The sequence below is a fragment of the Lepidochelys olivacea genome, assembly GCF_965140295.1.
Source record: "Lepidochelys olivacea isolate rLepOli2 genome assembly, chromosome: 23".
In the NCBI taxonomy this organism is placed as follows: domain Eukaryota; kingdom Metazoa; phylum Chordata; order Testudines; family Cheloniidae; genus Lepidochelys; species Lepidochelys olivacea.
Window position 1 is genome coordinate 13,834,082 of NC_140433.1, and position 25,967 is coordinate 13,860,048.

General features: G+C 68.6%; 1 protein-coding gene across 11 annotated transcripts; it reads left to right on the top strand.

Moving 5' to 3' along the window:
- Window positions 1-525: 525 nt before the first annotated feature.
- LOC311511657 (methyl-CpG-binding domain protein 1-like) lies at window positions 526-23,129 on the top strand. Of its 11 annotated transcripts, none has more exons than XM_084612426.1 (19): window positions 526-652; window positions 6,061-6,205; window positions 8,746-8,860; window positions 10,076-10,290; window positions 10,658-10,743; window positions 11,089-11,129; window positions 11,576-11,719; window positions 11,834-11,968; window positions 13,910-13,960; window positions 14,609-14,683; window positions 15,137-15,196; window positions 16,201-16,257; window positions 16,762-16,842; window positions 19,064-19,228; window positions 20,305-20,490; window positions 21,107-21,307; window positions 21,518-21,592; window positions 21,874-21,981; window positions 22,578-23,129. In XM_084612426.1, exons 2-19 carry the CDS (start codon window positions 6,096-6,098, stop codon window positions 23,037-23,039), a joined length of 2,367 nt encoding a protein of 788 aa, XP_084468552.1. In that variant the 5' UTR covers window positions 526-652; window positions 6,061-6,095; the 3' UTR covers window positions 23,040-23,129. The 11 variants fall into 11 exon arrangements, with proteins under 11 accessions (XP_084468552.1, XP_084468555.1, XP_084468557.1 ...); XM_084612429.1 differs by having other exon boundaries at window positions 21,521-21,592; XM_084612428.1 differs by lacking the exon at window positions 526-652 and adding an exon at window positions 5,148-5,297.
- The last annotated feature ends 2,838 nt before the right edge of the window (window positions 23,130-25,967 follow it).

The window sequence follows — 25,967 nt, forward strand, 5'->3', positions numbered from 1 at the left end:
ACCCCCGGTTCCCTCCTTTCCCCCGCCCCCCCACTCCCTCCCCCCCAAACCCCCCGTTCCCTCCTTTCCCCGCCCCCCAACCCCCTCCTACCCCCCAACCCCCCGTTCCCTCCTTTCCCCGCCCCCCAACTCCCTCCTCCCCCCCAACCCCCCGTTCCCTCCTTTCCCCGCCCCCCAACTCCCTCCCCCCCCAAACCCCCCGTTCCCTCCTTTCCCCGCCCCCCAACTCCCTCCTCCCCCCCAACCCCCGGTTCCCTCCTTTCCCCGCCCCCCAACTCCCTCCTCCCCCAAACCCCCCGTTCCCTCCTTTCCCCGCCCCCCAACTCCCTCCTCCCCCCCAACCCCCGGTTCCCTCCTTTCCCCGCCCCCCAACTCCCTCCTCCCCCCCAACCCCCGGTTCCCTCCTTTCCCCGCCCCCCCCCAACCCCCCGTTCCCTCCTCTTCCTGCCCCCACTCCAGGCCCCGCCTCCGCCGCACGGTGCCGCCCCCGTGGCCACGTGACTGGCCGTTCCCGGGCCGCCCCCCCCGCCCGGTTTCCGGTTCCGGTTCGAGCCCCGCGCGCCGCCCGGGCTGCGGCCGCTGCTGCTGCGCCACGAGCGGGGCCCGCGGGATGGAGCCGCCGGCCCGGGGGGGGCCCGGGAGCCGCCCAGCGGTGAGGGGGGGCGCGGCCGGGGGGTGTCCCGGGGGAGGGGCTGCAGGAGTTGGGGGGCCGGGGAGAGGGGGCTGTGGGGGGTGAGGAGAGACTCGGGGGGCTGTGGGGTGAGGAGGGAGTGGGGGGGCCTTGGGACGGGGTGTCCCGGGGGAGGGGGCTGGGGGGGAGGACTGCAGGGGGTGAGGAGAGACTCGGGGGGCTGTGGGGGTGCTGTGGGGTGAGGAGGGAGTGGGGGGGCCTTGGGACGGGGTGTCCCGGGGGAGGGGGCTTTCGGCTGGGGGTGAGGAGAGACTCGGGGGGCTGTGGGGTGAGGAGGGAGTGGGGACACCATGGGACGGGGTGTCCTGGCGGAGGGGGCTGGGGGGAGGACTGCAGGGGGTGAGGAGAGACTCGGGGCGCTGTGGGGGTGCTGTGGGGTGAGGAGGGAGTGGGGACACCGTGGGACGGGGTGTCCTGGCGGAGGGGGCTGGGGGGGGAGGATTGCAGGGGGTGAGGAGGGACTCGGGGGGCTGTGGGGGTGCTGTGGGGTGAGGAGGGAGTGGGGACACCATGGGACGGGGTGTCCCGGGGGAGGGGGCTTTCGGCTGGGGGGGAGGACTGCAGGGGGTGAGGAGAGACTCGGGGCGCTGTGGGGGTGCTGTGGGGTGAGGAGGGAGTGGGGACACCGTGGGACGGGGTGTCCTGGCGGAGGGGGCTGGGGGGGGGAGGATTGCAGGGGGTGAGGAGGGACTCGGGGGGCCTTGGGACGGGGTGTCCCGGGGGAGGGGGCTGCAGGAGTTGGTGGGCTGGGGGGAGGGGGCTTCAGGGGGTGAGGAGGGAGTTGGGGGCTGTGGGGTGAGGAGGGAGTGGGGGGCCCTGGGACGGGGTGTCCCGGGGGAGGGGGCTTCAGGAGTTGGGGGGCTGAGGGGAGGGGGCTGCAGGGGGTGAGGAGGGAGTTGGGGGCTGTGGGGTGAGGAAGGAGTGGGGGGCCCTGGGGCGGGGTGTCCTGGGGGGAGGGGGTTGTAGGCAATGGGGGTGAAGAGGGAATTGGGGGACTATAGCATGGGCAGGGGGAGGAGTCCTGAGCAGGGAGTTGGGGGGCTTAGGTGGCGGGGGCGGGGCACAGAGGGAGTTGGGGGTCTGGGGTGAGGGGGGCCCCAGGGGAGTGTGGATGGCGGCTGGAGGCCTGTGGCAGGGAGGAGGGAGTTGGGGGGCTGTGGTGTGGGGGGTGCAAGAGGGGTTGGGGGAGCTGGGCAGGGGCGTGACTGGGGGAGGGGTACCAGGAGACTGTGGGGGGCTGGGAGGGGAGTTGGGGGGGCAGGAGCAGTGTGGGAGGTTAATTGCAGTGGAAGGGTCTCGGGGGGTGCTGGGAAAGGGGGCCCAGGCCTGAGGATGTGGGGAGACTAGCTGGGGGGCCAGGCCCAAGGAAGGGGGGGTTGGGAAAGTGGGATGCCTGGGGGAAGGGTTGGAGGGCAGAAGGGCTTTGGGGGCTGGCTCCGTGAGGCCCTAGGATGAGGTGGGGTGGAGCCCAGATGACCGGGGGGCGGGGGGAGTTGGTAAGTGGGGTGTCTAATAGGGGAGGGGTTGAGGGAGTTGGCTGGTGGTGGGGGGTGGGGCCGAGGAGCTGGGTGTGTGAGAAACCCGGGAGCAATTGGGGGCACTGGGTGAGGGCACTGGCTGGTGGGGGCAGGTCTGAGGGAGTGGGGGGCAGTGGGAGGTGGTGTCTGCAGAGACGCTGCGGGGGTGCCGGGAGGGAGAGGAGTAGGGAGTGTCAAGGGGGCAGGCATTGGGGGAGCTCTGGGGTGATGGGGCTGTTGGCTGGGAGGGTCACTGGGGTTTGGGGTGCTGCAGAGGGAGAGGACTTGGAGAGGGGAGTAGGGGCACCAGGCAGCTGGGGGGCTGGGGAAATGGAGGTGGATGTGAAGGGTGAGGGGGTGGCAGAGGATTGGGGGTAGAGGCTGTGCCTTCTGGGGGAGGCATTGGGGTGGGAGTGGAGTGCACTGGAAAGGGAGGGGTTTGGGGACGGAGGGAAGTGGAAAGGCCCTGGGGGAGCGAAGGGGAGGAGTGGGACAGAAGTGGGGCTGAAGGGGAATGTGTGGGGGGGCTGGGCAGGGAGCCCTGTGGCCAGGTTTGTGGGGGGCAGCTGGGGGTCCCTGCCCCTAGGCATGAATCTCTCTCCAGACGTGATGTTGGATCGGGGCCTGGGTCTTTGTGGGCAAACAGGGAGTGGGGGGGGGCGTGGGGCGGCGATGGGGACAGCTCAGGGGGAAAGGTGTGGGAGTGGCACCGATGCCCGGAGGGCTCGGGCCGGCGGGAAGCCATGTCAGGGACGCGGGCGGGTGGGCACGCAGGGTGATCTGGGTCGGGCCGGGGGATCTGGGCTCAACCCGGCTCCGGGGATGGCATGTGGGCACCGGCTCGGCGGTGCTTGGCCCCGAACCCGGCTCCGGGCTGGCGTCTGCTGCCCTCCCCCAGCCGGGCCTTGGCGTTGCTGCCCGACATGGTGCCGTGTTTATCTTCCTCCTGAGCGGAGCAAGGCCGGGGCTGGGGGGCAGGAAGTGCCAACCCGGGCTACCTAGCCTTAGGGCAGGGAAAACTCCCCGACGCAGTCGGTAGGTGTTGTCCCGTGCCCTGATGGCGTCTGTTCCCCCGACTTCAGCTGAATCGCTCCCAAACTGAGCTCCGAAGGGCCCCAAAACATGGGCGCTTCACCTCTCCCCCGTTAGCTTGGCACAACTGGGGCCATGCAGCACCCAGGCGCCCGACCATCGTATGGTGTCTCTGTGCCAAACCGTGATGTCGCAGCGACTTGCTGGGTTCCTGCCGCAATCTAGCATCTGCCGCTCCCGAGGGGAGATCGGGGGTGCCCCATACTTGCCCGTCGCTGGGTGGGTCCCCCACAAGGCTGGCGGTGACCCCGACATTCCTGGCTCTGCCCAGGCAGCTCAGAGCCGCGATATCGCAGCGCTGGGGTGCCGGCCGCATGATTCAGGCCTTGTTTCGGGGGTTTGCCCGTTGCCCTAAAAAAACCCATCGTCGCCTGGCTTAGGGCAGCGCTCCGGGTCCCTGGCTGGGGCCAGACAGCCTGTTTGTCAGGGCTGTGCATGGCCCGACTGAAATTGGGGGTTCCCCGTTCTTGGGGGGGGCTGGAAAGACTCAATCTAGAGAGAGGAGCAGAGCGGGGGGTGGGGCAGGAGAGGCGGGACACGGAGACCTGGGGAAGCCTCCAGAGTTCAAAATAATCTTGCTCCTCACTCCTTAACGCTCGGATTCCTCGGCCGTGAAATGCCGTCCGGCGACACGAGCTGCCCGCACGCTTGCTGCCGGCCCGTTTCCCGTGAGCCCCTCGGGCTGCCGAAGGGCCCCCGCTGTGCGGAAGAGCCCGCCCCTGGCAGGTGTCCACGGCCGGAGCTCGGTGGTTTTCAGCTGTAACTCGGCTCGTGACGTTGGGCTGGTTTTTGTGCCCGACACGCTCTGTGCGTTCTCCTCTCGGCTGGGAGAGGCTGTCGCAGCTGGGGCTGGAGCTGCCAGTTTGCCTGTTGTTTAGGTCTCACGTGGTGCGGGGTGGGGGGGGAGGCCCCCCTGTCGGAAAGGGAAAACAAGGGGGCTGAAACGCGTGAGCTGGCAGGATGTCTCCGGGCCTGGGCCGCCGCCATCTGAAATGGCGTTAAACGGACACGCAGAATTGGCTGGCTTCCCGGTTGGTGGCAGTTCAGCAGCCCCACAGGCACGGCTTGCCTGGCACAGAGCCGCAGCTGGGGAAGAGCCGCACCGTGACCCGCGCCCTGCTGGCTTGCCGGGTGATGCGGTGCAGCCACCTCTGGGGAGGGCCAGCTGGGGAAGAGCCACGCAGTGACGCCATGTGTGGGTGGCTTGCGTGGTGCTGAGAGGCGGCCAGGTCTGGAGCGCAGGCCTGTTGGGGAACAGCGCACGTGCGGCTGCATTGGGTAGGGCTTGACCTGTGCTGAGATGCAACCGCTTCTGGGGAGGGGCAGCTGCAGAACAGCCAAACATGATGCCGCATAGCGACAGCTCTCCCGGTGCTGCAATGCGGCCAGCTCTGGGGCAGGGGACAGCTGGGGAACAGCTGCACATAACGCCGCATAATGCCTGCTCTCCCGGTGCTGAGATGCGGCCAGCTCTGGGGCAGGGGGCAGCTGGGGAACAGCCGCACGTAACGCCGATAATGCCTGCTCTCCCAGTGCTGAGATGCGGCCAGCTCTGGGGCGTGGGATGGCTGGGGAACAGCTGCCTGTAACGTCGCATAACGCCAGCTCTCCCGGTGCTGAGATGCGGCCACCTCTGGGGCGTGGGGCGGCTGGGAACCACTGTGCTGCCGAGTGCTGACTTCGGAGAGTGCTCCCTTATCTGATGGGGGCAGTGTTGGGCGTGCCAGAGATGGGCTGTAACTGCTCACGCTGGAATGCGGCCAGGCGTTGGAGCAGGAGCGCGGGGCCGGGCTTCCCACTGACCTTGCGGGCCTGAAAGCTGAGCCGCCGTATTGGGCCTTATCTCCTCCTCCCTTCCCGAGAGCCCTGGCAGGGTCCCGGGGCTGGCAGGATCCAGCCTGGTTGGAGACGCCCACGCCGCTCGCCCCTCCGCCGAGGAGCAAGGCATGCTGGGCCCCGGGGCCTGCGGAAGGATCCAGGATCAAAGCCTGAGCAGCGTGAGTCATGCTCCCCGTGGGTGCTGGCTCCCGGCCGCTCCCTGTGCCCGGAAAGGAGGGGGTGGTGGAAGGACAGGCCTTCAGTCTGGGCGCCCTGAGCCTGAAGCCGGAGCCCTCCCAATGGCCCTAGCGCTTTGCTCACAACTCGGCGCCTGGCGAGGTGTTATGTGCGGCTGTTCCTGGCTGTGCCACCCAAGAGGTGGTTGCATCTTGGTGCTGGGAGAGTCATCCCCAGGTGGCGTTATGTGCGGTTGTTCCCCAGGTGCCTGCCCCAGAGGTGGCTGCATTTCAGTGCTGGGCAAGTTATCACTGCCGACGGTCGGTACTGTTGTTTGTGTGTCCAGTTGTTCAGGGTGATGTGATTTCTTAAGCTGGAGCCTCATTACTCCCAACCTTTATTCTGGGATGATAACCCTTTCCAAGGAGGGTCACGTGAATTAAGTGTCCAGTAGCTGGACTCCTAGAGTCTATTCAAACTGTGGGAGTGGGGTCTCTGATTAGAATGGGGGGGGCTGGGAATCAGGACTCCTGGGTTCTCTCCCTGGCTCTGGGAGGGCAGTGGGGGCTAGTGGTCAGAGCTAGCCCAAGGTCTGGGAGCGGGGTGTTAGTACTGGTAAACAGGCTTGGCCTGAAATGTAGAAGCTGTTCCTGGACACAGAGCGTTGTCCGCCCAAGCCCTGGGCGGAGGGGTGGGGGCACAAGCCCAGTGGGGAAACCTGACCCCCATCCAGCTGCGCTGACTCCCCCGTCTCTGTCCCCGCAGTAGCCGCTCTGCCACCGCTCCCCCAGCTCAGCGCCATGTCGGAGGGCTGGGTGGACTGCCCCACCCTGGGGCCCGGATGGAAGCGCCGCGAGGCCTACCGCCGATCCGGGGCCACCTGTGGACGGACGGACACCTACTATCAGGGGTACGGATGCTGCTCCTCCCTTGGGGGCAGGGGGAGGGGCTGGGCAGCCCCCGCCGCAGAGGGTCGGGACGAGGATCGTGTTCTGCAGAGCCACAGTGACAGCCCGTGTGGATGCGGCATGGGAGGGGACACTGAGGCACAGGAGGGCCTCAGCCTTAGCTGGTCAGAGCCAGAACTCTGGGCTCCCCTGGGGTTCAGGCACTGCCCCTGCAGCCCCCTCACTCCCTGGATCTCTCCCCACCCCCCTTCCCTGGCCTGGCATCTGGGATTCAGGGGCCTCCAGCCTCGTCACGCAAGGGTGCTGGCCCTGACCCCTGCCGGCCCTGGTGCTCTGTGGGAGAGGAGCTGCCTGTTCCAGCCATGCAGCCCCCTCCGAAGACAGGGTGCGTCTGTCTGCAGCTGGAGATAACTCTGCTCTGCCCGCCCCCACAGGAAACCGGCTCCGCTGGATGGAGTCTATTTACCTTCTCCAAAGCCAGCTGGGTTATAAAGAGCAGCTTCTGCTGTGGGCCAGGACTCCTGGGTTCTCTCCCTGGTTCTGGGAGGGGAGTGGGTGTCGAGTGGGTTAGAGCAGGGGGGGCTGGGAGCCAAGACACCTGGGTCTATTCCTAGCTCCGGGAGGAGAGTGGGGTATGGTGGCTCAGAGCAGGGGGGCTGGGAGCCAGGACACCTGGGTTCTCTCCTCAGTCTCCCCCCCTGAGTTGTCTGCGTGTGGATCAGGGTGTGCATCTTCCCTCCCAGCCCCCGAGTCCGTTGCTGACATGTGTCCTTTTTCAGTTAAAACCCGCATGTTAGGAAATGAAACCGTCCCCCCTCTGTCCCCTCCCCCGCCCGCCCTCGAGGCATCTCGTTCCTTGTGCGGTTCTCCCTCCAGCCACCAGAGCCTCGGCGTAGCCACCCTGGCTGGGCCGAAAGGCAACGTAGCGCTGCCCACCCCGGTGGAGTGAGTCTCTTCTCCCCGCCCCTCCGGGTCTGCTCTTGTGTTGCATTGTTAGCCGGGTCACAGTAGTATCTAGAAACTGGGGGGGGGGGGCTCCCTGTATCCCCACAGCATGTCTAATCTAAACAGCCCTAGGAGGGCAGGAGTTTGCTGAAGGATAGACCCCCAGCAGCTGCAGCCTTGGCTTAGGGCCCTCCCCCGTCCCTGCACGCTGCCTGGCCGTGACCATGGTCCAGGGCGTCTCTCCGCCTCCCGCCCCTGGCATCCGTGAGGCTCTCAGCTGGCTAGAGCCTTCCAGGGCAGCCCAGCCGGGGCCCTCGCCGGCCTGGCTTCCTTGCGGCTTGGGCCATGCACGGCGCGTCCGGGAAATCCGCGCCGGAACCGCTTCCCGCTCCCTGCCAGCCCGGTGGCGAAATCATCCCGGCTCTGCCGAGAACCAGGGGCTGGGAGCTGAGGCGTGGCCAATCCGGGTTATAAACTGACTAGTCCAAAGTGCAAGGCCGTGCCGCCGGTGGGGTTAGGAACGAGATTTTCTGCTCTGAGCCGGCATGGCTCAGCTGGGAGTGATGGCGGAGGCGACAGGGCTGGGTGGAGCGGTCGGTCGCAGGGGGCATGGGCGAGCCTCGGACAGATCAGGCGCAATGGAGAAATATTCAGGCCTCTTGAGTCACGCTTCCAGCTCCAAGGGGAAACACAAGTGGGGGGTCTGGTTGCGTCAGGAGGGAAACGAGTTAGTGAAACGAAAGCCCGTCGTCGGCCCGAGGGGCAGTGCAGGCTGGGAAGGAGAAGGTTCCCGACAGACTGTCGTGAATGTGGGAGCAGCCAGCCGAGATCTTAGGCGGTCTCGGAGGCCGAATTAGCTGCGTAGGGGGCATGTTTTGCCGTGCGTGGGGCAGCTGTAACTGCTCGCTGGCCGCTGTTTCCTTCCGCCGGCCGGTCCTTCCCTCTTAACTCCCCCTGCTCGTGGTTGTCTCCTTAGGAGCCTGGCCCCCCAGATCCCTGGAGGGGAAGATTATCCAGGGAGTGATCCTCCGAGCTGGTTTTTGTAGCGCCCTCACACCCTCCCCTCCTGCGGGGGTCAGAGAGGGACAGATGGCTCCAAATGGCTGGCTGGCACTTCATTTATCCCCCTGGTTTGTCAGACGGCTGGCCGCACCCTGGCCTGCTCTTCCGCTGTGACGGGGGAGTCGGATTCAGTAGCCATGAGTCCCCCGTGCCCCACCTCCCAACCCCTTTTAACCTCCTGTCCCTTTCACCTTAAAAGAGAATTCTTCTGCTGTGAAATTCCCAGTCTCCTGTCTGAGCCCTTCCCTTCCTGTAGGGGGCAGCGTCTCCCTCCTCCCCTGTAGCGATTGGCTCCTGCTCTAAAGCAGAGTTGAGATTGCGTCTCGGGTGCTGAGTTATTTCATCCCTGCCAGTGCCCCCTGGATTATTACCTTGTGGCCGTGAGTTCCACAGCTAACCCTGCACTGCCTGAAAAAATGGCATTCGCGAGCGAGCCTGTTCTCCCGGCTCCCTTTGGCTCCCGGCAGGAGCATCACTTCGCAGGGCTGGGGTGCCCTCCCTGACGCCAGCTCTGTCTCTGCCTCCCCTCCTGCAGCCCCAACGGCGAGAAATTCCGCAGCAAGATCGAGCTCACCAGGTTCCTGGGGCCGTCGCAGGACCTGACCAACTTCGACTTCAAGAACGGTGTGCTCCGTGACCCGCCCCCCAAGGTACCGGGGCGGTGGGGACTGGAGCGCACACAGGAGGGTCGGAATCCCTGTGCCAGGCCTGACCACGAAACTCGGCTGGGTTTCTTGCCAACGCAGGTGCCCCCTCGGCTGACCCGGAGCTGCGTCCCCTTTTTAAATCGATGCCCAAAACAAGTCCAGCAGTTCCTAGTTGGCCCGAGACCTCCCCATCCATGATCCTGTTGCTCCCCTCTCCTCTTCCGAGGGCCTGTGCGTTCCTGCCCCTTAGGAACGCCCTGAGGTGATGAATTACCGTCCCCTCGTGCTTAGCCGGCACTGAGGGTTGGTGATTGTAGCTGTGCCCGGGGCTCCGGCAGAAACACAGGTCGCCTTTGGTCCATCTGGGTGAGACTCACAGGCAGCCGGTGACTCTCAGACCCGGAAAGGGACACGAAGGACTGATTGGAAACCCAGATCGGCCTGAGTGGGGCCGCGGTGGCACCCAAACGCGCCCCACACACTAATTTTGCAGTCCCTGGCGCCCACGGAAAGCCAAGCCAGGAGGCGGGGTGCGGCGTGTACCTCACCCCGCCAGTCCCCATGTGCCCGCTGGCGTCCGGCAACACCTCTTTTAGACCCGTTTTCCCTCCCACCTGCGGCCGGGGTTCATTACGTCTCACCCAGCGAGTGAGTTGTCATTAAGGTCCCCTGCGTGCCACACTGCATGTCCCGTGGATCGGCTCCGGCCACGCCGTTGGCTTCTTGCACCAAAACTCCCTCCAAAGCGGCAACGGTAACCAGGCCTTTCGCGCTCATGCGGTTGGCTCACGTGTCGCAAGCTGCTGATTGTGCAAGCGTCCACCCTTGGGCCAGCTGCTCCCAGTGCTGGCCGGCCGGAGGACGTGCTGCACGGCCTGCTGGGAGCGTCGGGGCCTCCTCGGGTTCCGTGCCGGCGTGGCTGCCATTCCTGCTAGTGAAAACGTTTCCCGGGGGCTAGTGGTTAGAGCAGGGGGGCTGGGAGCCAGGATGCCTGGGTTCTCTCCCCGGCTCCGGGAGGGGAGTGGGGTCCAGCACATAATGCATGGTTGGGTCCGGGATCGCAGGGCCGTGCTCCGTTTCCCTCAGAGAGAAGAACTGGGGAGTGGAGGGGGGGCATCACATGGGGCCTGTTGGGGAAGGCCTGGCCAACCTCCGCATGCCACGTTGCCGGGGGCCGGGACCCCACCTGCAGCCCCACTCATCTTGCACCCCATGCAGGTGAAGAAGGCCCAGAAGAGGCGCCTCTCACTGTCGGAGCCAGAACTCCCAAACCCCCCTGAGCAGCTGCCCCCCAAACAGCGACCCGTGAAGCCGGAGCCCCCGGAGCAGCCGCCCCCGGAGCAGCGGCCTCAGCCCCTCCCAGAGCGACGCCCCCGGAAGCGTCCGGCGCCCCCGCTGGAACCGCAGGAATCTGCACAGGATGGCGTAGTGGCGTGAGTTTCTCCCAGCCCCCTGGGGTGCCCCGTCCCCTGAGCCCTTGGGTCACAATGCAAACGCTATGGGGAGGTGCAGAGAGCCCAGCTAGACGCCTGGGTTCTGTCCCTAGCTCTGGGAGGACAGTGGAGCCTAGTGTTTGGAGCAGCGCTGGGGCTGTGAGCCAGGACTCCTGGGTTCTGTTCGTCCATGGAGACGTCCCAGCGCCCCCGGTCTCTCTCCCCGGCAGAGGAGCTGCCTGGCAGGCCCCCTGTCCTCCATCCCAGCCTAGCCGGGTCCCTGCCCCCCCGTGGGTGGCTGTGAGCTCCCCACCAACCTGGGGTGCCCCAGGCGTGGGTCCTCAGCAGCCCCCACTCTGCCTTCCAGATGCTGCGCCAGCTGCCAGAACTGCTTCCCCGGGGTGATGCTGCCCAGCCAGAGACGCTGCCGCTGGCTGTGCCCGGACTGCCGAGGTGGGTGAGCGGGGTGGGTAGCACCTGGCGGCTGGGGCTGATGGCTAGATCCCCTCCTGCTCGGGGTCCTGCTGCTCCTTTGCCCAGCTCCCTAGTCCCGCCGAGAAGGAGCCGGGCTGCGAACCCAGGTGTCCTGTCCAGACTCCGCCCCAGAGGCAGCTGCATCTCAGCGCCGGGCAAGCTGTCCCCGTGTGGCGTGGTCTCTGTGGCCCAGTTGCCCCCCCCCCCCCCCAGAGGTGGCTGCATCCCCGGGAGACTAACCTGTCTCGGGCCCAGCTGCCCTGGGGCCGTGACCTGTTGTATGGCGCGTCAGCCACTGGTGCCAACGCTGGTTGTTTCTTTCAGCCCAGAGGAGAGACTTCAACAGGGAGCAGCGGTACTTCAAGGTAAGAGCCAGGCCTGGGGCCAGGGACTTCTGGGTCACTATGTGCAGGGGTTGGGGGTGGGTTGAGGGCCAGGACTCCTGGGTTCTCTCCTGTTCTGGGAGGGGAGTGGGGTCTGGTGGGGTAGAGCAGGGTGGGCTGGGAGCCAGGACTCCTGGGTTCTCTCCCCGGCTCTGGGAGGGGAGTGGGGGTCTAGTGGTTAGAGCAAGGGGAGCTGGGAGCCAGGACTCCTGGGTTCTCTCCCCGGCTTTGGGAGGGGAGTGGGGTCCAGTGGTTAGAGCAGGGTGGGCTGGGAGCCAGGACTCCTGGGTTCTCTCCCCGGCTCTGGGAGGGGAGTGGGGTCTAGTGGCTAGAGCAGGGTGGGCTGGGGCTGTTTCCCTGGTCCCCTCCTTGCGGGGGCGGGCGAGGGGCCGTGGCTGCGCCGGCTGAAGGCCCTGCCCCTCTTGCAGCGGGTGGGCTGCGGGGCCTGCCAGGCCTGCCAGATCCCCGAGGACTGCGGCATCTGCACCGTGTGCGCCGTGCGGGCCGAGGACCCCCAGCTCCGGATCGGCAGGAAATGCCTCCTGCGCCGCTGCCTGAAAATCGTCAAGAAGGTACCGGCCGGCGCCCCCCCGCCCCCCTCCCCCGGCCAGCCGGCGCCCCTCACTCCCGCCCCGCAGCCCCGGTCGGCGCCCCTCACTCCCGCCCTCTCCCCTCTCCCCGCGCAGGGCTTCGGCTGCGGCACCTGCCAGGGCTGCCAGGCCACCGAGGACTGCGGCAGCTGCTACATCTGCCTGCGGAGGCTGAAGCCCGGCCTGAAGCGGCAATGGAAATGCCTGAAACGCCGCTGCCTCAAGAAGAAGGTGGGGGGCAGCTGGGCGGGGGGGGGCTGCGGAACCCTCCCCCCGCGTGGGGCGGGGCCCCAGCCTGGGGGGCTGCTCCCGACTCCCCCTCCCCAGGGTTTTGGGGGAAGAGGAGGGGCGGGGTGGGGCCCCTGACCCCCGCATGTTTGGGAAGGCTCTGCTGCCCCTTTCAAGGGGTGCCACGGTGAGGGGGAGAGCGCCCCCCAGCACCCAGCCCCCCAGCGCCCGGCCCCGACTGCCAGGGGAGATCGTCCCCCGCCCAGCCCCCCGTCCCCCCAGCACGGCGCCCCCCCCAGCGCCCGGCCCCGACTGCAGGGGAGATTGTCCCCTGCCCAGCCCCCCGTCCCCCCAGCACGGCGCCCCCCCCAGCGCCCGGCCCCGACTGCAGGGGAGATTGTCCCCTGCCCAGCCCCCCCTCCCCCAGCACAGCCCCCCATCCCCCCAGCGCCCGGCCCCGACTGCCAGAGGAGATCGTCCCCCGCCCAGCCCCCCGTCCCCCCAGCACGACACCCCCCAGCGCCCGGCCCCGACTGCCAGGGGAGGTTGTCCCCTGCCCAGACCCCCTACCCCCAGCACAGCGCCCCCCAGCGCCCGGCCCCGACTGCAGGGGAGATTGTCCCCTGCCCAGCCCCCCGTCCCCCCAGCACGGCGCCCCCCCCAGCGCCCGGCCCCGACTGCAGGGGAGATTGTCCCCTGCCCAGCCCCCCCTCCCCCAGCACAGCCCCCCATCCCCCCAGCGCCCGGCCCCGACTGCCAGAGGAGATCGTCCCCCGCCCAGCCCCCCGTCCCCCCAGCACGACACCCCCCAGCGCCCGGCCCCGACTGCCAGGGGAGGTTGTCCCCTGCCCAGACCCCCTACCCCCAGCACAGTGCCCCCCAGCGCCCGGCCCCGACTGCAGGGGAGATTGTCCCCAGCACAGCCCCCCATCCCCCCAGCGCCCAGCCCCGACTGCCAGAGGAGATCGTACCCCGCCCAGCCCCCCGTCCCCCCAGCACGACACCCCCCAGCGCCCGGCCCCGACTGCCAGGGGAGGTTGTCCCCTGCCCAGACCCCCTTCCCCCAGCACAGCGCCCCCCAGCACCCGGCCCCGACTGCAGGGGAGATTGTCCCCTGCCCAGCCCCCCGTCCCCCCAGCACGGCGCCCCCCCCAGCGCCCGGCCCCGACTGCAGGGGAGATTGTCCCCTGCCCAGCCCCCCATCCCCCCAGCACAGCCCCCCATCCCCCCAGCGCCCGGCCCCGACTGCCAGGGGAGATTGTCCCCCGCCCACCCCCCCGTCCGCCCAGCACGGCACCCCCCAGCGCCCGGCCCCGACTGCCAGGGGAGATCGTCCCCCGCCCAGCCCCCCGTCCCCCCAGCGCCCGTCCCCGACTGCAGGGGAGATTGTCCCCTGCCCAGCCCCCCCTCCCCCAGCACAGCGCCCCCCAGCGCCCGGCCCCGACTGCCAGGGGAGATCGTCCCCCGCCCACCCCCCCGTCCCCCCAGCACGGCGCCCCTCAGCGCCTGGCCCCGACTGCCAGGGGAGGTTGTCCCCTGCCCAGACCCCCTTCCCCCAGCACAGCGCCCGGCCCCGACTGCCAGGGGAGATCGTCCCCCGCCCACCCCCCTGTCCCCCCAGCATGGCGCCCCTCAGCACCCGGCCCCGACTGCCAGGGGAGATCATCCCCTGCCCAGCCCCCCTCCCCCAGCACAGCCCCTCATACCCCCAGCGCTCGGCACCGAATCCCAGGGCAGATTGTACCCTGCCCAGCCCCCCCCCCCCCCAGCACAGCCCCCCAGTGCCCGGCCCCGACTCCCAGGGGAGATCGTCCCCCGCCCAGCCCCCCTTCCCCCCAGCACGGCGCCCCCCAGTGCCCGGCCCCAACTCCCAGGGGAGAGCGCCCGCAGCGTGGCACCCCCTAGTACCGCAGCTGGGGCTAATGATCTTCTGGTGTGGAACAGAAATCGGTGGTGGCGAAGAAGGCAGGGTACGGCCCCCGGAAACTGACCGTCGTAAGTACCCACCCTGCTCTTTGGAGACCCCGCTGCACAGCTTCCCAGCATCCCCTGTGGCCTGGGCGGTGGTGGGGGGCGGGCATGGTTTCCCAGCATGCCCTGCCACCTGTGATGCGGGGGAGGCATGGTTTCCCAGCATGCCCTGCCAGTGGCATGATGGGGCAGGTCCCCTTGTTTCCCATTGGGGTGGAGGCATCATTTCCCAACGTGCCCTGTGGGCCATGTGTGGTGAGGGGAGGCGCGGCTGGGGCCTGGTTGTGGGGTCTGGCCTGGCCACGCCGTCCCGCCCCGTCGCAGCTAACGGCCTCTCACCCTCTGTCTGCCCGGCGGGCGGCAGGACGGGCCCTCCCGAAACCGCCCCTTGGCCCCGCCTGACGCTGGCAGGGGCAGTCGGCCGCTGCTGCAGTGCGGGGCTCAAACCCCCCTCCGTCTGCATGGGGATCCCTGCCCCCTGGGGAGCTCGCTGCCCCAGTCCAGTGATTAGAGCAGGGCAGGCTGGGAGCCAGGACTCCTGGGTTCTCTCCTGGCTGTGGCCGGGGGTGGAATGTAATGGCAGCGCCGTGGTCTGGGTGACTGTGCATCTCTCTCTCACTCCTTCCTGTCCCTTCTTCGTTCTTTCTTTCCTTGTCGCTTCCCTGCCCTCAGGACGGGCCCCCCGCCAAGCCCCAGCTCGCCCAAGGGAGGCGCCGCAGGAGGCTGCCAGCGGCTGGGCCCAGCGCTGTGAGTGGGTGCGAGCGGCAGGGAGCGCTTCTGGGAGACTGAGCCGCCCCCGCAGGGGTTGGGGGCGGGGCTGGGAGTCAGGACCCCTGGGTTCTCTCCTGGCTCTGGGAGGGGAGCGGGGTCTAATGGTTAGAGCAGCAAGGGCTGGGAGCCAGGACTCCTGGGTTCTCTCCCGGCTCTGGGAGGGGAGCGGGGGCTAGTGGTTAGAGCAGCAAGGGCTGGGAGCCAGGACTCCTGGGTTCTCTCCCAGCTCTGGGAGGGGAGAGGGGGCTAGTGGTTAGAGCAGGGGACGGGGCGGGATTGGGTATCTGGTTCTCCGCTTGCCTCGGCCTGCGGGGCCCCCATGGAGCGGGGGGCCCGTGGCGGCTCTGCTCTGGCTCTGTCCTCCTGCCAGCCTGTCCGCGCTGCCGCGTCCTGCGAGCGTCTCTTCTCTTCCTTCTCTGTCTCCGCCAGGACGGCCTGGCCCCTAAACCTCGGCGCCGTAAGAGGTTAACCCCTGCTGCCGCAGCCACAGTGAGTGCGGTGCCAACCCCCCTCCCCCTCCCAAGAGAACCCCGGTGTCCTTGTTCCCAGCCCCTGCCCCCCAGAGCCAGGCAGAGAACCCAGGAGTCCTGGCTCCCAGCCCCACAATGTTCCCCACTCCTAGAGTCTGCTTTGGAAGGGCCTGGTGCACGCAGAGTTAACCCTAGAGATGGAGGAAGGGGGGACACAGGTCCTGCTCTGGGCAGGGACTTTGGCACTCCTCCCCCGCCATGCCAGGACTCCTGGGTTCTCTCCCCAGCTCTGTGAGGGGAGAGGGTCTAGTGGTTAGAGCAAGGGGGGCAGGGAGCCAGGACTCCTGGGTTCTCTCCTCGCTGTGAGGTCTCTGGCTGGTCCTTTCCCCTTGGCAGTAGGGGTGACCCAGGCTGTGTCTGGCGTGCTGGGGGCACTCTGCATTCCATCGGGGGAGGGAAAGGGGGGAACAGGAACCCCAATGTTCAGTGTCCAGCCTTGTCCCCCGTCCTAGCACTATGGGGCCTGAGCTCATCTGGGCCCCATAGGGGCTGGGCAGGGCCAGGGGCTGGGCGAGCTCTGTGGCCCCTGGAGCTGCCAGCTGGCCCCTCTCCGCCGTGGGGTAGCTGTGTGCCCCTTCCTGTCCTGCCAAGGGGGCCTGAGTTGGGCCGTGGTGGTGACACAGGGGACTCCTGGCAGCCAGTGCAGCCGGATGGGTGACAAGCCAGGGAGCGGCGATCCAGCCCCATCCTCTAGTACCCACCCAGCTCAGGTTGGGTGATGGACCCAGGTGTCCGGGTCACCCTCCCCCACCCTGAATTCTGGGAGAAGAGGAGTGACCCAGGTGTCCGGGTGGTCCTCCACAGACCAGACTCCAGAGGAGGAGGGCCCCAGACATCCTGGCCGCTGTTCCCCTCCTCTCCTTCCAGGCCTTGCATGTGTTCTGTAGACGGGACTCCGGCGTCCGGGTGACCCTTCCACCCCTCCCCCGGCCCCTCACCCTGTCTTCCCTTTGCTCCCTCCAGAAATGGAAGCCGTCGCTGGAGCGAGACCCCGGTGGCCTTTCGGGCTCCCGGCGCAGGGTGAGTGAGAGACGGGGCCGGAACCAGCTCAGAACTGCCCGGCACAGTGGGAGCCCCATGGGCTGGGGTGGGGCAAAGGCCGGGGCTGAGACAGTGAGGGGAGTGTGGTTGAGGGATTAGAGCTGGGGGGCTGGGAGCCAGGACTCCTGGGTTCTCTCCCCAGCTCTGGGAGGGGAGTGGGGACTGGTGGGTTAGAGCAGGGGGCTGGGAGCCAGGATTCCTGGGTTCTCCCCAGCTCCGAGGGGAGTGGAGTCCAGTGGTTAGAGCTGGGCCTACTGCATAGAACTGTAGAGTCTGGCTGGCCCCGAGCCCCCTCATTCCCATAAGCCGGTGTCAGTTGCCCCCTAAGCTGTAAATCTGGGTTCACCCAGCCTGTGTTGCAGGGCTCTGTGGGGCAGGGGGCTGGGCAGCAGGGCGGCGCTTGGGGAGGAGGGATTGGAGTGGGGCAGGGCTGCATCGGCTCTGGGGCCGGGGGTAACCCCTCTCCTCTCTCCGCCACCCCAGAAACAGCTGGGTAAAGTGAAGGAGAAGAAGAAGCCGGGCCGGCCGCCGAAACACCCGAGTGTCAGGGCCCGGAGCAGTGTGGTGAGTGATACTCTCTGTGGCGTGGGGTCCAGCAGGGGGCGCTGCGGCACGGCCAGGCCAGAGCTGTAGAGATACCTAGCGGGGTGACTGCACGGGGGGCTCTGGGAGTCAGAACTCGTGGGTTCTCTCCATGTCTCCGGGTGGGCAGTGGGGTGTAGTGGTTAGAGCTGGGAGCCAGGACTCCTGGGTTCCATCCCTGGCTAGGAAAAGCCTGGCTGGTGGTTCTGTGGCTGACACTTCCCCCAGGGCTCCCCACCCAGCCCGCGCACTGCTCTGTTTCAGGGAGTGTCTCGCCTGCGTCTCATGCCCACCGTGCCCCTCCCTCTCCGTGGGGCTTGGCCGTGGGCCGCGGAGCGCCGCCCTGTTGTCACCCGGCCCTGCCCTGGTGCCCCGCTGCCCCGGGGAGGCAGGCCTGCTGGGCTGGATCTGCTTGCGTTTCCCTGACGCCGGGCACAGCGCCCCTTGTCCACCTGCCAGGGCCCCGCCTTGCTCGCTTCCTGGGCCACCCCGACTCCGGTTCCCTTGGGCCTCCTGGGAGAGCTGGGCGGGTCTGTCCCGATGTCCCAGGCCGCCTCGAATACTAGGGCGGGAAGGGACGTCGGCGGGTCCAGCCCCGGCGCTGAGATGGGACCAAATGGACCTAGATTCTCCGTGTCAGGGGCTCGTGCGGCCTCTTCTTAAACCCCTGCGCGGGCGTGGATCCCTCGGTCTGGCGGGGGCTGTCCTGGGGCTCTGCTCAGCTGACGGGGAGCTCCTGGCGACGCTGGGTCCCGGGAGCCAAGCTCGGGTAAGAGCGGAGAGGGATTTTGCCTCTGGATCCGGCCATGGGGCAGCCCCTGCTGCGATCCTGTGGCCTGTTCGAGGAGGAAGGGGGTCGATCGGGGAGGGGTCACAGGGAGGGAGGCCTGGAGCACCAGCTGTTGAGCTGAACAAAAGAAGTGAGGGGCTGGCTCGCTGAGTCAGCACGTCTCCACCCCGCGAGGCTCTGCCGGGGAGTCGGCGCCCCAGCCCCCGGTGACGGGTCGGGGCTGGATTCGGGGAGCGGAGTTGGAAGCGGGAGATGAGTCGTCTCTAACGTGTGCCTTGCGTGGGAAGGAGGCGCTAGATACCCGAAGGCAGAAGCGAGACCCACGAGGTCACGCTGTCTGAGTCCGGGGGGCCGGGCCCCTCGCCTGGGGTCGGCCGGCCCTCGCTCTGAGTCCGGGGGGCCGGGCCCCTCGCCTGGGGTCGGCCGGCCCTCGCTCTGAGTCCGGGGGGCCGGGCCCCTCGCCTGGGGTCGGCCGGCCCTTGCTCTGAGTCCGGGGGGCCGGGCCCCTCGCCTGGGGTCGGCCGGCCCTCGCTCTGAGTCCGGGGGGCCGGGCCCCTCGCCTGGGGTCGGCCGGCCCTCGCTCTGAGTCCGGGGGGCCGGGCCCCTCGCCTGGGGTCGGCCGGCCCTCGCTCTGAGTCCGGGGGGCCGGGCCGGGCCCCCCGCCTGGGGTCGGCCGGCCCTCGCTCTGAGTCCGGGGGGCCGGGCCGGGCCCCCCGCCTGGGGTCGGCCGGCCCTCGCTCTGAGTCCGGGGGGCCGGGCCGGGCCCCCCGCCTGGGGTCGGCCGGCCCTCGCTCTGAGTCCGGGGGGCCGGGCCGGGCCCCCCGCCTGGGGTCGGCCGGCCCTCGCTCTGAGTCCGGGGGGCCGGGCCGGGCCCCCCGCCTGGGGTCGGCCGGCCCTCGCTCTGAGTCCGGGGGGCCGGGCTGGGCCGGGCCCCCCGCCTGGGGCCGGCCGGCCCTCGCTCTGAGTCCGGGGGGCCGGGCGGCCCTCGCTCTGAGTCCGGGGGGCCGGGCCGGGCCCCCCGCCTGGGGATCGGGCGGCCCTCGCTCTGAGTCCGGGGGGCCGGGCCGGGCCCCCCGCCTGGGGATCGGCCGGCCCTCGCTCTGAGTCCGGGGGGCCGCGCCGGGCCCCCCGCCTGGGGATCGGCCGGCCCTCGTTCTGAGTCCGGGGGGCCGGGCCGGGCCCCCCGCCTGGGGATCGGCCGGCCCTCGCTCTGAGTCCGGGGGGCCGGGCCGGGCCCCCCGCCTGGGGATCGGCCAGCCCTCGCTCTGCATGCCCAGGGCCCCCTCAGTGCCCCCCAACCCACGCCGTGCGCCCCCTTTGGCAGGCCGGCGGTGTCCCGGGGGCGGGGAGGGGGCCTGTGCGCGGCCAGCCCCCCCCGCGCTCTGACCCGGCGCCTCTCTCCCCGCCCGGCAGCTCTGCTCCAAGAGCCGGCGGAATCGCAAGTGCGGCGAGTGCGAGGCCTGTCTGCTGAAAGCCGACTGCGGCCGCTGCGACTTCTGCCGGGACAAGCCCAAGTTTGGCGGGGAGAACCTCAAGCGCCAGAAGTGCCGCTGGAGACAGTGCCTACTCTTCGCAATGGTGGGTGCCCCGCCCGCCCGGCTTGCGGGGCCTGGCTGCTCCGGGGGGCAGGGCCGCGGGGCGAGCGCTGAGCTGGAAGGGACCTGAGGGGGCTCGCCCCGGCTGGCGTGGCTCTTGTGGGCTCTGGGCTGGGCTCCCGTCCTGTCCGGCTGTGGGCGTTGGAGCAGGCCCCGGGGAGGGGAGCCAGAGCCCGTTGATGTGGGGCACGCCCCTCCCCTCGCCCAGGCTCTGTGCCCCACATCAGGGCAGCGGCTGCCCTCCCGGCCCTGAGGTCCCCGGCACTTCGTGCTGCCCACCTCCAGCCCTCTCGTCTTGTGGCGCGGAGTTCGGCAGCCGCCCCACCGGCGGGGAGCGGGTTCTGGGCCCGGCAGAGCGTGGCTTTGTCCTTGGTGGATTCGTTTGCCTCCCGGGAGGGTGCTTGGGGCCCAGAGTTGCCGGGGGCTTAGGCGCCGAGCTCCCTGGGATGTCAATGGGAGTTGGGTGCGGGTCTTAGCGGCCGGTGGGTTCTTCACCTGCCGTTGTCAGGGCCGTTCGTCTGGGCCTGGGACGGAGTCAGAGTCAGAGCCACTGTCCAGAAGGGGCTTGTGAAACTGGACGCCTGGGTTCTCTCCCCAGCTCTGGGAGTGGTTAGAGCAGGAGGGCTGGGAGCCAGGACTCCTTGGTTCTTTTTCTCTGCCTTTCTGTAAATCTGGACCCTTGATGCCAACATCATGACCAGGTGTCTGCGTCCCGCCGCACCTTCTGCACCCTCCCTGTGCAGCCGAACTCCCCCCCCTGCACCCCGCTTTCCAGGGCAGGGGGGAGGGGCCCTCCCAGCCGGGGGAGAGGTGTGTGCGCGTGTGCAGGCCGGGGTGCGTGGCCTTTGTCGCTGGCTGGGGAGGAGGCAGCGGGCTCCGGGGGAGGGGCAGGAGTGCAGGGGCCCAGAGGCCGTGGCAATGGGCAGGACCGGGCCGACTCTCGCTCTCCCTGTCTCTCTCTCTCTCTCTCTTTCTTTTCTCTCTCTCTCTCTCTCTCTCTCTCCCGCTCGCCGCCTGCCCGGCTCCGGCTCTGTCTCTCCCTCTCTTTCCCTTCCCCAGAAGCGGCTGCTGCCGGCGGTGTGGAGCCGCGGGCAGGCGGAGGAGGGGGCGGGGGCGCTGGCCCCCCGGAAGGCCTGGAGGCGCAGGATCGGCCGCAGCCGCCAGCCGGCCCGGATCAAGCAGGTGGGGCGGCGGGTCAAGGGGAGCGGCCAGCAGCGCTGGGTTCGGGGCAGTGCCCTGCCGCAGGTAACTACCTCCCCCTGCCCCGCCCCCCTGGCGGCCCGCCCCCCTGCCCTGCCCTGCCCTGCCCGCCCTGGCTGTGGGAGCCCCCCACGCGGCGCTCCCTCTGGGGCAAAGAGACTCGCGCTTCTCTCTTTCTTCCTCCGCTCCGCCTTTCCCGCTCGTCTTTCCGGCCCGGTTACCGCTCAGCCTTGCGGGAGGGGAACCCAGGACTCCTGGGTTCTCTCCCTGACTTGGGAAAGGGAGTGGGGTCCAGTGGGTTTGGGAGGGGTGGGTGGGCTGGGAACCAGGACTCCTGGGTTCTCTCCCCGGCTCTGGGAGTGGAGTGGGGTCTAGTGGTTAGAGCAGAGGGGCTGGGAGCTGGGACTCCTGGGTCCTCTCCCTGGCTCTTCGAGAGGAGTGGGGGGTCTGGTGGTTAGAGCAGGGGGGTAGTGCGGGGGCTGGGAGTCAGGACTCCTGGCTTCTCTCCCTGGCTCTGGGAGGGGAGTGGCATCTAATGTTAGAGCGGGGAAGGCTGGGAGTCAGGACTCCTGGGTTCTCTCCCTGGCTCTGCAGTGGCGTGGGGGGTGGCTGTCCGTGGGGGGCTCTGTGCTGCCCCCTGACGCTGTGCTCTGTCCCGCAGGAGAAGGAGCGCCCGCCGGGCGGGGAGCTGCGGTTCCTGGCGGAGAAAGGGGTCACTGAGGCGCCCGGGCAGCTGGTGCTGCTGAAGGACCGGCCGGGCAGGGACTTTGTCCTGCTCCGCGACGCCCCCCAGAGCTTCCCCCTCCTGCTGCAGCACGTGAAGGAGGAGCCGGCCACACCCCCGCCCCCTGGCCGCCTGGAGGTGAGAGGGGGCAGCCGGGCCGTCCCCCATTCCCCCGGGGGCCTGGGTGTCCCCTTCAAGTGGTGCCCAGCTCGGGGCCAGTCCCTCCCCTTGGGGTGACCCAGGGGTCCTGGTGGCCTGCCCCATGCTGGGGTGGTGAGGGCTGGAACCTGGGCCTGCATCCCCCCGGCGCCCCCCGCTGAATCTGGGCTCAGTCCTCTCTTCCCCCAGCAGGAGCCGGCCCCCACCCTGCTCATCTCCGCCCCGCCCCTGGTGAAGCAGGAGCCTGGATGGGACCTTGCACCGGTAAGAGCCACCCCAGCTCCCGAGAGCCCTCTTCCCTCCCAGTGCTGAGGATAGAACCCAGGAGTCTGGGCTCCCAGCCCCCCCCCGCTCTGACCACTAGCCCCCACTCCCCTCCCAGACCCAGAGAGAGGAGCCAGGACTCCCCCGCTCTAGCCACTAGCCCCCACTCCCCTCCCAGAGCCGGAGAGAGAACCCAGTCCTAGCTCCCAGCCCATGTTTCCCTGGGAGCTGCCCTGGGCAGGATTTGGGGTGCCCCCAATGCTCACCCATCTTCCTTGCAGGTGCAAGCAGGGGTGCCCCTGCGGATGGAGGGCCGGGGGCTGGCCAGGGAAGTGGTGGTTCTGGACCCAGCTGAGAAGGACGAGGAGGAGGAGGAGCGCACCCCGGTGGTGAGTGGGGGTGCTGGGTGCAGGCATGTGATGGGAAGGAAGGGTGCTGGGTGGGGGCCTGTTCCCTGAGGGCCATGAGAGAGTGGGTGAGTGGGGGCCTGTGCTGGGGTTGTTGGGGGTGGGGGGGCTGGCATTGGGGGGCAGGGGCGGTATTGGGGGCATGTTGGCAGTGTTGGGGGGCTGGTGCTGGGGAGACAAGCAGTATTGGGGGAGGGGGCAGTTCTGGGAGTTTCTGGCCCTGGGGGACAGGGGGCAGTGTTGAGGGGTGCATGGGGGCAGTTCTGGGGGTGTGTGGCGCTGGAGGGCAGGGGGCAGTGTTGTGGGGTGCATGGGGGCAGTTCTGGGGGTTTCTGGCCCTGGGGGCAGGGGGCAGTGTTGAGGGATGCATGGGGGCAGTTCTGGGGGGGTGTGGCGCTGGAGGGCAGGGGGCAGTGTTGTGGGGGGCATGGGGGCAGTTCTGGGAGTTTCTGGCCCTGGGGGACAGGGGGCAGTGTTGAGGGGTGCATGGGGGCAGTTCTGGGGGCGTCTGGCGCTGGGGGCCCCGGGGTGGCACCCGGCAGCCCCCCCTCACCCCTCCGTCCCCCCTGTGCCCGCAGATCATGGAGATCTACAGCCTGGGGGCGCTGGCGGGGCGGGCGCCCCTGGACCCGGTGCTGCGGGAGTTCCTGGCCGAGCTGCAGGAGATCCCGCTGCCGGCCCACTGGGAGGTGCAGCCGCCCCTGGGGGGGCCCGACCTGCGGCTGGTCCAGCGCTCGGCCCGCTCCACCATGGCCGCCACCGTCATCCACATCCGCCCCGGCCTCTTCTTCCAGGTGGTGGCGCGCCAGCTGCCCGTGCCCCCCGAGCACGAGGTCTACGCCAGCCACCCCGCCCGCCTCACCACGGTGGACGAGGTGGTGGAGCTGATCTGCGACCTGGAGGCCTATCGCCTCTGCCCCGGCTGGCCGGCCGGCTGGCACGCCGGGCAGCGCTCCCAGGCCTGCGACGTGCTGGTCTACTCGGGCTCCTGCCCCCAGTGCCGCCTGAACCCCTGGCCCTCGGGCAGCGCCGGCCCCTAGGCGCCCCCGCGCCCCCAGAGCTTCTATTTTTGACACTGGAATCGGCTGGACCCTGCCGGGTGGGGGGGAGAGGGTCAGAGGTGGGCACGGCCGGGGGGGGGGGGGGGGGGCTCGGCACCAGTTTCTTTTCGTTGTTTGTTTGTCCGGTCTCCCCCCCCCCACCCCAGCCGGGGGAGGGCTGAAGGGACATTTCCCTCCTCCCCCCCCCCCACTGTGGTCACATGAGCGGCTCTAGCCAATGAGGAGCTCTGTCCCCTACGTCGATTTCTTCTGTGCCCCCCCCAGACGGGGCAGAGGGCTCCTTCCTCCTGAGCCCCCCGACCCCTTCTGCAGTGACTTGGGGGGCATGGATTTCAGATGTCATCTTAATTGCTTTAAAACCGCCCCCCATTGGCCTGGGTCTTCCCCCACCCTTTGTGGGGGGCAGACGCATGCTGGCTTCTCTCCCCCCAAGTGATTGCTTCATCTCCAGCATGGGGGGGGGTCGATCCCCTTTCTTTCTTCCCCGTCCCCAGTTTAGGTTCCTGTTTTAAAACTTGAATTCTTTGTTGGTGGCGATTTTTCTGCTGCAGGTGAGAGGGGACAGCCCCCGGGGGGGGGAGGTTAGAGGACATTGGTTGCTCTGAGGGGGGGGTAGAGCTGGCCCCATGCTCCCCCCCCCCCTTCCCCCCTGGCAGTCCGAGGCTAGTGCTAATTTCAGGGAGTTTCTGCCGAAGCCATAGCTGCATCCTTGGTGGGGGACGTCTCCCCCTCCCCCCCCAGTGGCCGGGGGGGCAGGGTGTGAAGCACAGATCCCCGCCCCCCACCCCCTGTCAGGGTTAGTTCTGTTCCTCCTCTTCCCGCCCCCCCGCACAGAAAGAAAAAATGCGAAAAAAAATTCACCCCCCCCCCCCCCCCCCAGAAACTTGTCTCTATTTTTTTTATGTATTAAAAGTTTTAATGAGTAGATGAGGGCTGGGTCCTGCCTCTGCTTCCCTTGGGGGGGGGGCAACGGCACCCCCTCCGGGGGCACGAAAGCATTACCCCTGGGTGGGGAGGGGGGCCATCTACCCTGGTGTCCTTCCTGGAACCCATCAGAGGGGTCCTAAAACTGAGCATAGCTCAGCGTGGCTATAGGTTGGGCGAGGGGCAGGGTAGGAGGAGTACAAGCCCTATGGGGAAACTGAGGCAGGTGCGTGGATGGGACTGCCCTATGATCAGGCAGCCAGTGACAGCCCAGGAGAGAACCCAGGCATCCTGGCTCCCAGTCTCTTCTTCTTCTTTCTTCCCCCCTCCTCCCCAACTCTAACCACCAGACCCCACTCCCTTCCCAGAACCGGGGAGAGAACCAAGGAGACCTGGCTCCCAGCCCCCCTCTGATTCAAATGCCCCTTTCCCTGGATGTGGTGCCCCGGCCGTGTCCTTGTTTGGCCGGCACTCTTGGTTCAGGGGTTCAGTGTTTATTTGGGGGGGGTGGCACAGCCCCTGTGAGGCCAAGATGGGGCTGGGATCATCCGGCCCCCAGGGTGGCTTTTGCAGTGGGGCCTTGGGATCCTTCAGGGCCTTTGCTGTCTAGCCCCCTTGAGCCAATATCCCATCCCCATGCGAGTCTCCCAGCCCACCTGCCATGCCCTGCCCCTCTGCCAGCCCCGCCCCGGCCACTGCCCCTCTGCCAGCCCCACCCCTTTTCCTGCTTCCTGGCCCTACCCCCTCCATCTGCCATCCCTTCCTGTACTTATCTATTCTCCTATCCTGGTGCACCCCAATATCTACCCTCAGCTGCCGCCCCCGTCTATCCCTCCATCCCATATCTCCCCCGCCCAGCTGCCCCTGTGGCTGGCTCTGGACACTAGCATCCCCTGCCATGCAACCTCCAATCCTTCCCCCTGCAGTGAATCAGCCACTCGACCCTCCCGGAGAAGAGCAGAGAGCGAGTTGGGGGAAGAAGGGGCCAGCGGGCCGGTGCCCTGGCCCTGCCTGTGGCCAGCTGGATGGTTGCGGCTGGCCCTGGTGGAGAGGGCAGGCGTGGCAGAGGGGGGGGTGGCATGGGACCAATGTTGGGGCGACTGGGAGGGGTGTATTGGTTTGGGGCGGTGGGCTGGGAGACAGGACTCCTGGGTTCTCCCTGCTCTGGAAGGGGAGTGGGGTCTAGTGGTTAGAACAGGGGGGGTTGGGAGCCAGGACAGATGAGCGGCTGGCTAGAAGCAAGGGCTGAAAGGGGTGGCATGGCCGTGCTGGGTGGGCCCCCACCCGGGCCCCCACCCCTCTGCCCCTCTTACTGCTGCAGGGGATTCCACAGCCCTTGGTGGCCCCTGGCGCCTGCCTGTCCTGCCCCCAGGACACGCTGTTGATCTGGAAGAGCCCATAGGCCGTGCTGCACCAGGCAGACCCCGGCGGGCGGGGAGGGTGAGGCCCCTTCCCAGCCGACCCCCACTACGGGCTAGATCCACAGCACCCCTGCTCAGCAGCTGCCTAATCCTGGAGGCGCCTAACTCCCCTGGGCCCCCGCCCTTCACTCCACCTCCCCAGGTCTAGATTGAGCCGGGAGCGCGTGCGCTGGGGGCAGCCTTGTGCCTAGTGGTTAGAGTACGCGGCTGGCATGCAGGAAATCCAGGGTCGTTCCCCCCACGCCTGCTGCAGAGAAGGGATTTCAAACGGGGGAGCCACCCTGGCCGCTGAGCCAGGTGGGGTGGCCTCCGTCTCTTGTATAGCAGAGGGGGCCACGGGGCAGGGGGAGAGGGCTCTGGGTCCCCCCCGAGCAGCTGGCTGGGAGTGAGTCGGCCCTTTAATTCTCTGCGTGGGAGCCCTTTGGGGAACCGGCCCCGCCAGCCGTGGGTAGATGAGGGGAAGGGGGGGGTCATGGGATGGTGAGGGGGCTGGGACTCTCCACTAATAATCGGCCCCCCATCTCCTGGCGAAGCCCTCCAGCCCGTACTGCCAGAGGATCCA